Consider the following 10,555-nt stretch of genomic DNA (forward strand, 5'->3'; position numbering starts at 1 on the left):
CATTGCCGACACAGTTACATAACATAAAAGGACTGAAACAACACTGAGACACCAGGGCCATGGATTGACCCAGACAAAGACAAACACGGACAAAGACAAACAGACATGTGGACACAGACCAAAGACACCTGAACCATTACGGTTGACACCTGAACATTTACATTCGACACATTGACAGATATAATGCCGCCACATAGCCGAGAAACACATCGAGATCCCAACAAAAGAACAGAGAATACCGGGCTGTGTTCAATCTTCCTCAGTAGTCTGGGGTGCCTCTGCAATTTGACACCCAAAACGGAGCACGTCCTCTGAATCTGAAAGCTGGATGACCGCATCTGGGCTTCCCTCACGGGCAGGCCTGCTCGGACCGGCAAAGTCAGCATGCGTGGAAGGGCCAACTTCCGGTTCACGGTTGATAGCAGGTCGCTCAAGGTCCAGCACGCGGTCACGCCCAGGCGCCATCCAACTTGGCCCAGGATCACGCCCATAATTCGTCCAGCCCTTTCCAGCACCGACCGGAAGGCACGCGATGGGGGAATTCTCCCTGCTGGAGCGTTGCCCTTCCGGCAGAGGCTCGACCTCTACATTCTGCGTGACTCCAGGCTCAACAGCAATCGAAACCACCAAAGTGGAATTAACTTGCGGGCAGGGGAGCCTATACTTGAGCATGGGGAGCTCCCGCTGTCCCTCTTCTGAATTTGGGCTGCTGCCATGCTGCCCCCTCTCTTCTTCAAGGCTGCCCTGAAGTCTTTGTGGCAGCGAAGTAACCTCGAGGGAGGAAGAGGGCGAGTAGTAATCATCCTGCGGGAGAGCCCTGCCCTGTACTCCCCCTCTTCGGCTGCCCATTCGCGGTCGTGCTCTCGGCATGACTGCGCCCTTACCTGCACAAACAGTCTGAACTTCAACAGCGAACAGAACTGAAACCAGCACCAAGAACCAACACCAGCGCCAAGCTCCGTCCCCAACGCCTTGAATCAACACCAGCGGCACGAACCCGCACCAGCGCCAAATATCAACACCAGGCTTGCAAACCGGCGACACTCCTCTCAAATTCTCCTTCCCAATTCCGTCTGAGTGGAGCAGGGTCTCATTGCTCGACTCCCTCATACTCTCCTGCAATACCATCTTACACAGCTTTAACCTCATCGTCGCACCGAAGCCCAACACCTTCCCTCGAGCCGAATGGACAGGCATTAATGCCTTCCTCCCTCTGCCTTCAAGCGGATTAAAGCCCCGCAGCGCGTGGTACCTCCAGCTTCCGTGAGCATGCCACCTGCCCACGTGATGGCGCGTGCCATTCACCGAGCCCCTATGCACCCGCATCCGGGATGTTGAAATCCTTCTTCGCCAGAGAGATGCATTCATTGTTGAGCTTGTCATCTTCTGAGTTGTCCAGAGAGCCTACAAAGTAAGGTATGCACTGGGAAGCACCTTGGTTGGCTAATCTATCAGCGACCTTGTTCGCTGTTCTTCGTACATGCTTGAAAGTTATACTTTGGGGAGTATGTAGCATGTCCTCCATTAGTTCCATCCTGCTTAATATTCTCCAGCTTGTGGCGACCTTGATCACAGATGTACCTGCCTGGATTCTTTGGGCAGCACTGATAAGGATTAAGGAGTCTCCTTCTACTTCCAAAGGGAAGTAATTATTCTGCTCTGCAAGGCATAAGCCTCTCCATAGGCCTTCTAATTCGGCGACATTATTCATGTCTTTACCCAACGAGCCATAGAAAATCTGAAGTATTTCCCCTGTGTGATTTCGGAAGAGTCCTCCATAGCCTGCGAGCCCCGGATTACCTTCGGCTGCCCCATCGAAGTTTAACTTGAAGGTAGCAAAAGCTGGAGGGGACCAGCTAGAAGGAGAGGCGCTGCTGTTGGATGATCGGGTGCCTTCTTTCTTTATCACTGAGAGGTTTATGTTCCAAGACTTCAGGATCCGACATTCTAAAGGGGAGTCTGGCATATCCTCATCTGTCCAGGATTTGAGGGCCAGAGTTTCTTGCAGCTGTTTGATAAGGATTAACCATAATGTTTCAGTGGGCCGGGAGGAGTTGTTGAAGATTCAGTGGTTTCTTTCTTTCCAGAGAGTCCAGTATATGAATCCTGGTAAGAGTCTCCACAGAAAATTGAGAAGCTGAATTTTGAAAGGAGAGGGAGCCCAATTCCTTAAGTTTTCAGCTATGTCTTCTGTTCTGGCCTCTGATCTCATGTTACAGCTCTCAACTTTCCTCCAAATTTGCTCAGCGAGCGGGCAGGTTTCCATGAGATGTCCAATTGTCTCCGAGTTAATGTTGCAGTTCGGGCATCTAGAAGGCCCCACGAATCCACGCTTAATCAGGTTGTCCCAAGTGAGCACTCTTCTCTTGCTAAGCAGCCATAAGAAGGTGGAGATTTTGGGCCAAATTCCTGGTTGCCATATCTTTTCCCAGATCCGGTCCTTGTGGAGCTGGTCTCCAGTGTATCTGAGCTTATGGGCTTCTTTAGTAGTAAATGTGCCTTTATGCTGATGGCCCCATCTTAGGCGATCCTGTAGAACGTAGTATCGAATTTTCCTAAATGATAATTCTCGCTCTATGTCCTCATATGTCTCTCCTTGCCAATTACTTTGCCAGAGATTGGCTTTCTTCCAAGTTCTGAAGTCGGTGTTTGCCGAAGGTTTCCAAAATTGATTGACTTGCGTGAGGTGTGCATGCTTCATCTGCTCTTACCAGAGAGGCCTGTGAAAAATTGTGGCAAGCTTGGGGAGCTGCTGCCACGAGTCCTCCCAAAATCTTGCTGTAGTGCCTGAGTGAATCTCCCAGAAACTATGCTCTTGAATGAATATGCTATGAGGTTTGGCTGCGTTCCACATGGGTGATCCTTGAGTAGTGGAGTTGATTCTGATTAAGTCATTCCATTGGCTGCCTGGTGCATATTTTGCTTGCCAAAGTTTGGCCCATGGTACGTTGGGCTTGGTGATCCAATTCCACCACATGCGTGCACCCATAGTATTATTGCTCTGCAAAGGGTCTCGTAGTCCCAGGCCCCCTTCAGATTTAGGTTTACAGACATCTTTCCAGTTTACGAGCGCCCATTTTCTGTTCAGGCCTGAAGACCCCCAGAGGAAATTTCGCTGGAGATTACGAATATATTTAAGAACCCATTTGGGCGCGGCCAATAAAGAAAAAAGGTACAATGGCATTGCTTGGAGGACCGATTTGATCAGGACAAGCCGGCTAGCGATATTGAGAGCTCGGAAGGTCCAAAGGGAGAGTTTGGATTCAAACTTATCTAGTAAAGACTGCCAGGAGGAATGTTTGATGGCCGCAGCAGCCAGGGGAGCCCCTAAGTAAGTCGACGGAAGTTTGGCAATGGTAAACTGCAAAATTCGAGCTATGTTCCTTTGTGTGGAGAGGGGAGTATTAAAGAAATATAGCTGGGATTTCGACGCATTGATGGAGGTACCTGACGCTTTAGAAAATATGGAAAGCAGAGACTTGAAGACGGAGGCTTCTTGCGAGGATGGGTGTCCAAAGAGCATGGTGTCGTCGACAAATTGTTGGTGGGATTGGGGAGGAAGGCCATGAACAGAGATACCTTTGAGCATTTGAGTAGCGACCGCTGCCTTTAACAGTCTGCCTAGCCCTTCTGCCATAAGGACGAAGAGGAAAGGCGACAGGGGATCCCCTTGTCTTATACCCCTTGAAGGCCTAAAAGGATGAGATGGAGAACCATTTAACAGAATAGAAATGCTGGGAGAGGAGATTAAATTGTAAATCCATCTTGTCCATGTATGACTGAAGCCAAAAGCTATGAGCACTTGTTGAATATAATTCCAACTGAGCTTGTCAAATGCTTTGGATAGATCGAGTTTTAGAAGCATACCTGGCTTTTTTAGAATCTTTAGAGAGTGAATCACCTCATTTGATAAGACGATGCCATCCATGATCTGCCTCCCTTCAACATAACCTGTTTGTTCTGGTGAAATGAGCAAGGGTAGGAGAGGTTTTAGCCGATTTGCTATAACCTTAGAGATAAGCTTGTATATGACGTTGCATAAAGCAATGGGTCGAAAGCTTTCCGGCTTGCTTGGTTCCGCACATTTGGGAACTAGAGCTATGAAAGTGGTATTGAGGGCTGGCAGAATCCAGTGCATGCTTCTTGATTCTTCCACCAACTCCCATACTTCTTCTTTAATTAACTCCCAGAATTCATGGTAGAAATTGGCTGTAAAGCCATCCGGCCCCAGGGCTTTGCCGTCCTTGAGCTGGTGCATTGCTTCTTCAATTTCTTTCAGGGAGGTGGGCTGAAGTAATTTGTTATTGTGCTCATCTGTTATTATTCTGGGAATATGCTGTGTGATGGCTCTGATTTCGGCATCCCTGCTTCCTTCCGGCTCTTTAAGGATGTCTTGAAAGTAATGTGTTAATTCCTTTTCCATGTCTTCATGGGCTTCAACACGCTCTCCTTGTTGGTTGTTGATGAATGTGATGTTGTTATACATGCGCCTTTGTAGAGCTGTTCTATGGAAAAATTTTGTATTCTTTTCGCCCTCTTTCAGCCAGTTGATTCGAGATTTCTGTCGCCAAAGTATTTCTTCTTGCTTTCTCCGTTCTTCTAATCTATTCTAGAGTATTTTCTCATGTTGGGATTGCTCCTCCGTGCGTCCTTCTTTGATGATGTCTTGCTGTAGAGCTTCCATTTGCTTCTCCAGCCTTTGTCGATCCTCATGAATGTTGCCAAATTGAGTTTTGTTCCAGTTCTTGAGTACTTGCTTTAGGTTTTTCAGCTTTAGCTGGAACTGATACATTTTGGCTCCTTCGGATGGCCTGTAAGACTTCCATGCCTCCTCTACAACCTGTCTGAACTTTGCGTTTGTGAACCAAAACGCTTCAAAGCGGAAGGGCCTATTACATCTTGTACCGGGCCGAGACCAATGAAGCACGATGGGCCAATGGTCCGAACCTCTGTAGGGCAGAATTGAAGCATTGAAGTCTCCTCCTAGATGGATTGCGTTTTCTGAGAGGAGGAACCTGTCAAGCCGAGAGGCAATGTGGTTGGCCCCAGTGCGCTTATTAGTCCAGGTGAAAATCCCATTGGAGGTCGGAATATCCATTAAGTGGTTGTCCTGTATAAAGTCGCTGAGTCCTTTGCTGTCGTTTTCTAGTCTTGTTCTTCCCCCTGTTTTCTCCTCCAGTGACTGAATAATGTTGAAGTCGCCTCCACTTATCCAGAGCGGGAATTTTCTGTGCTCATTTAAACTAGAAATCGTGTTTAGCAGATCTAATTTTTGCTGAATGCTTTGTGGAAAGTAAACATTGGAAAGGTGCCCGTGGATGTTGGTTCCAATGAGATGAAAGGAGGCTTGAATGAGAAAATGGGTGGCTTGGAAGTCGTAAAGATTGAGAATCTGTGGATTCCACAGAATAGAAAGACCTCCAGAAGCCCCTGAAGAGTCTACTGACATTGAGCTGCTACCAGCCCATATCTTATTTCTTACTTTGTCCATGGCTATTGTACTGTTTTTTGTTTCTTGAAGAAAAACTATAGAGGGTTTTTCTTGTTGTATCAAGTTTTTGATCATCCTAATTTTTGAGGGGCTATTGAGCCCTCTCACATTCCAGGAGATGAGCTTCATGGTAAATGGGATGCAGGTTTGTAAAACTTGGTCAGCTTAGGGAATCTTCCTGATTCCATAAGCAATTCCCCTACTGCAATGGTCCTCTGCAGGTCAGTTGTGCGCCCTCTCTTCTTGTTTTCTTTGAGACTCTTTTTGATATCCCATGGACTTCCTCCCTGTATGCCGAGATGCTTGTTGTGCTGTACCTTGGCTAGGACTCCTTCCAGCCGCTCTATTTGCCAGGGAGGGATGGTATTGTATTCCTTTTGCTTGCAGGCTGCTTCAAGTTTGAAAATGTCTAATCCCTCGAGGATGATGTTCTCCGGATCCTGTTCCATGCTGCTCGGGGCATTTTGTTCTTCTTCCGCTATGGTGTTTTGTAAGCTGAGTGCTAATGCTGCATCCATATCCATGTCAGATGCCAGTTGTGTGGGATCTAATTTGGATTTCCCTTTGTCAGCGGATGAATCATTGATATCAGAAACTGCCTTTGGAATATCTTCAAAAGGAGAGAGGGGAGATTGAATCGCGCTGGGTTTAACTGGGGGCTTAGGAGCATGGGTTTTAAGGGATGAAGATGGCTGAGAATCAGAGTCGAAAGGCTCTCCACTGGAAGGATCTTGATTGGCAAGAGGCGAAAACTTGTTCCGAGAGTCTAATCTGGTAGAGATGTCAGGGACCGCCTGATTCTTCTTAGAATGCCGGCGGCGGTTGGGGATGAAGGTGAAACCTTCCGAATCAGTCTAAGTTTCTGAAGTGAAGGCTTTGGTTTGTTGATTAAGAGGGCAATCCCTAAACAGGTGTCCATGTGCATGGCACTTATGGCAGCGGAAAGGAATGTGCTCATAATCAAGGGTTTGTTCCCATTCAAAATCTTCATGAAAGAGACTTACCGATTCTGCCAGTGTCTTGGCAAGGTGCATCTTGACGCAGATCCGTGCGTAGGAAGTATATTTTCACTTCTTTGTTTCTTCAGCAAATTTGATGAAGGTTCCCAACCGGTTTCCAATGTCTGCAAGCGTTTCTTCCTTCCAATATTCCACAGGGAGCCCGCACATTCTAATCCATACTAGAGCCCAGCTGAAATCTTCTTTGTTCGGGTCAAATCGTGGCTTCCATTCTGTGAGGTACAGTCCTGATGAGTTGAAAAAGTATGGGCCTCCCTCAAATACCTTGGTTTTGTCCTCCAGGCAGTTAAATATGGCTGTGAAGAAGCCTTTTGGACCCAGTTGCAGTGTGACTTGGCCCTTTGGTTTCCACTTTGATTCAATCCATCCATTCAGGGCTCTTTTTATCGGCCAGAAGCCCAAGAATTTGCCTATCAGTGCATGGTCCTGCATGTACTGTATTTCGCCATTGATTCGATGACTAGGCAGTTCTATCCTGATGCGCTCCGTCGACTTGGGAATGCATGTAGCCGAGGACGCCTTTGGCTGTGACGAAGAGGCGTTTTGCCCCTTTTCATTTGCTGGGTCTGTGGCTGCAGTCTGATCTGCAGGAATCTCCTGATCAGAGGTCTTCGGTACTTCGTGCTCATTTTCACTGTTCGTGTCAGGAGGAGTCAGCGACACGCTGTTATTTTTTCCAACGGCGTCAGAGTCTTTCGAATGAGGGGGGGCAGAGCCCACCCCTCCTGTGGGCGGCACCATGGAAAGCCTTCAGTAGCAGACTGACGGCTTAACGATCTCTGTCAAAGACGAGCAGGTAGTAGGGTTCAGAGATGGCGGCAAGCGCTCAGGCATCCGTAGGGTTGCAGAGCGAAATTTTTTTTCCGAAGGCCCATATGTATTAGGGGTTGAAAACTGACTCTAATACCATAATGTAATACCATAAAAAATAAGCAAAGGTACATACCATTATCTAAAGAATGGATCCTACTTACGATAATTTTTGCAATTCCTTGCTCCTTTATTGTTTTTCTTCAACAACTATGCTCCTTCCTAATTCTCCTTAAAGAAATCCACAATAAAGTATGGGGACAACTCTCGTCCCAACTGTAGACTCAACTCAACAACCATCCACCCTTGACCCTTAATCTACTATTTCTATACTTAATAGTCTATTTCCTCTTTCCCCCAAAATATCCCTTCTTCATACTTCCCCCTTTCTTATATATAGTCCTTCCACCAGAAAGGATTTGATCCCAAGATTATACTTGTCATAATTATCTTAAATATCTTGAATTTTATTTTCCTATGTCTTTATTTTTAGTGTAGTTTGTTATTTTAATTGATTTGGGGTATGACATGATCCAGGTGGATGTTGGTGGCCACCCACTATCCCATTTGGACCCCCACAACTGTCTCTTTCATTTTTTTAGTTTCCGTAATTGTAGCACAATTTACTATTTTTAGCAGTTTTTCGGGTCCTGAACTTTCGGAGCTGTTTTGAGGCCCTAAACGACCTTTTTTTGGGAAATCTGGGCTTCCCAAAGTTATAGTTCTCGGATAGATATTTCTAGCAAGATATTGTACGCGTCAAACGGAGATCGAGTGCCAAAGTTATGGCCCCTGGAAATTGATGTACCAATTTACCCAAATGGGGCCCACAATTTGGCGTTTCATCTTCTAGGGTTAGGTTTTGGGATGTTAAGGGTTGTCCAATGTTTCTAAACAATAAATAGGCCTTCAAGCCTCATTGTAACATAGTTCAGAGGCATGTAGCCACCACATCTCTTCTCAGAGATAAGCTACCATTTCCCTAGCTGGTTTATTTCCATTTATGTTTGTAAGCTTATTTCAGTATTTTACGTTAATGAAATGAAGAGTTATTTCCGCTGCATCTTTGTGTATCTGGTTATATCTGTATTTTGTTGTGTTCTTGTTAAAATTTGGATCATGAAACTAGTAAATAAACATGATCACACATTTATTCATCTCATTATTACATCACAACTAGTAACCTAGTATAGCAACATTGATCCAATGCTAAACAATAACTTCAGTTCATTAAAAGATAAATAGTTAGACTTATTTGAGTCAATTAAGTTTGTTGAAAACTAAATAAGGGAAAGCCACTCTTCACCCAACCATAAGCTTAGCTATACTATAGTCTTTCTTATATATGGCCTCCCCCAAGCTATATCTAATTCCTTCTGAGTCATACTTCAACAAGATTCAAATAAAGGTAGAAAACATAAAGACTGCTCTCCTTCGTACACATGGATTCATTATGCTTCCTTTTAAAAAGCAAGCCAAGGCCTATTAGCTTTCATAGTGTGGCCATATTGGGCTTTCAAAACATGAAGGGGGAACCTTTCATTGATCCAATAGTCTCTTGGTACTTACCTTTCTTAGTGCTTTTTGGGCATAGATTTAACAAGTTTTCTCATCAATTCCTTCTGAACCTCTATCTTAAGCTAAAGGATACAACACTATGGTCCCAAAAAAAATAGTAAAAACCTAAAATACACATAAGTTTCTACATCTTAGAAGGATTTTATCTCACCTTATGTTCAAATTCATATTCTTAGAATCCATATCCATTTTCTAGTTCATTCCATAAGTTACTTACAGTTCTACACATACTTCTCTATAATTCCTTTAGACTCATTCCATAATATCAATGCTCTCTTCATTTTACTGTTGTTGACATTTTTTCTTTTGTTGTGCACACTGCCATTCTCCTTCTCAACCCCATGCACTCTACCCAACATGAGAATTTGGGTATCTTCCTTTAGATGTGATGTCAATCCAAATTCTCCATAATGGGAACGTATTCCATACCTTTGGAGCAGTTTGACACGATTCCCATTCCTTCTCATAATTACTTATAATTAAGTGACTCAAATACTAAATTAAGAATCATAGCATTAAATGAAATTTAAGATAGAAAACTTCTCAAATTTTTCTTACAACTTCCCTCAAACATTTAAATTTGTATTGAATACTTTTTTTTTTCAACTTTAATAATATATTAACCAAAAGTAAATTCTTCATCAAATAAAATCTATAAAAATAACTATTCCAACATTATAACTACACAACTTAAAATTAAAATTAAAAAAAACAAACAAAACAAAACTACACAATCTAAAAATACATTAAAAACCAACAACCAACCCTCATGAGGTGTTGACATTTATCACATCAAGATTACTTTTAAAAATTGAAGTTATATCAATTATAAGAAATATGGGAAAACCAATGTCAACAATTTGTAATTCCTCCAGGTTGAGGAGAGGAACCTAAAGGTAACCACAAACCACTTTGAAACTGGAATCTAGTCCTTCTAGCTTCAGAGAGGGATCTCTTTATCTGAATCTTCAGTCACTTAGATGATTTATTATCTTAGGTTTTGGGCAAGGTATTAACATAGGAGGGAAATAGGTTTAACAATTTGATCATAGGGAAGAGGGAAAATCCATTGGGCATGGAGTCATATTAAACTTATGATTTTTCCAGTGAGAGGATAAAATATGAGGAATCTCTAAATAGGGGAAAAATAGGTAATTATTCTGGTTCTTTTAATCAAATTTCATTACAGAGGAGTGAGTAGAGGAATTGTGGAATCACAAATCTTACCATCCATCTCGATAATAGATGTTTGGTGATCTACTTGCAAGTTATCCAAAACTACATAGATTCGTGGAATACTCTGTCCAACATCTCCCGCTGCCTGTGCTTGGTGAGCACTATAGATATATCGTCTACCACCTCGGTGTTGTGGAAAATGTCTCCTTCGATCCTCTCCTAAACAAGTCCAACACTACAAGTGATCCAGGTGGATCTTTAGAAAAGTACCAGTGGCATGACAAAAGGCTCAAAACTAAAAGTGGTAGAATCTGGATAAGCTTAGCATCAAATCAAAGTGCTCGTCATCCTTATTCCAATGGTGGGAACGACACTCAAATCCGAGTCCAGGTGACAAAGTGAGAGCAAGTCAAAGTTTGAGTTTCACTTGTCCAGGAAAGCAGGGAGAAGATGACACGGTATAGTTTCAGTGAATAAGAAA

General features: G+C 43.8%; 2 protein-coding genes across 2 annotated transcripts; both read right to left on the minus strand.

The window, feature by feature from the left end:
- Positions 1-2,065: 2,065 nt before the first annotated feature.
- Positions 2,066-2,701, minus strand: LOC149146306 (uncharacterized). The gene has a single exon (XM_089452715.1). The coding sequence runs from the start codon at positions 2,699-2,701 to the stop codon at positions 2,066-2,068; it is 636 nt and encodes a 211-aa protein (XP_089308841.1).
- Positions 2,702-4,609: 1,908 nt separating this feature from the next.
- Positions 4,610-5,491, minus strand: LOC149146307 (uncharacterized). The gene has a single exon (XM_089452716.1). The coding sequence runs from the start codon at positions 5,489-5,491 to the stop codon at positions 4,610-4,612; it is 882 nt and encodes a 293-aa protein (XP_089308842.1).
- Between the last annotated feature and the right edge of the window lie 5,064 nt (positions 5,492-10,555).

This window comes from Pinus tabuliformis, chromosome X (assembly GCF_031772625.1).
Source record: "Pinus tabuliformis cultivar Carrire ecotype Pingquan chromosome X, CPIR1, whole genome shotgun sequence".
Classification (NCBI taxonomy): Eukaryota; Viridiplantae; Streptophyta; class Pinopsida; order Pinales; family Pinaceae; genus Pinus; species Pinus tabuliformis.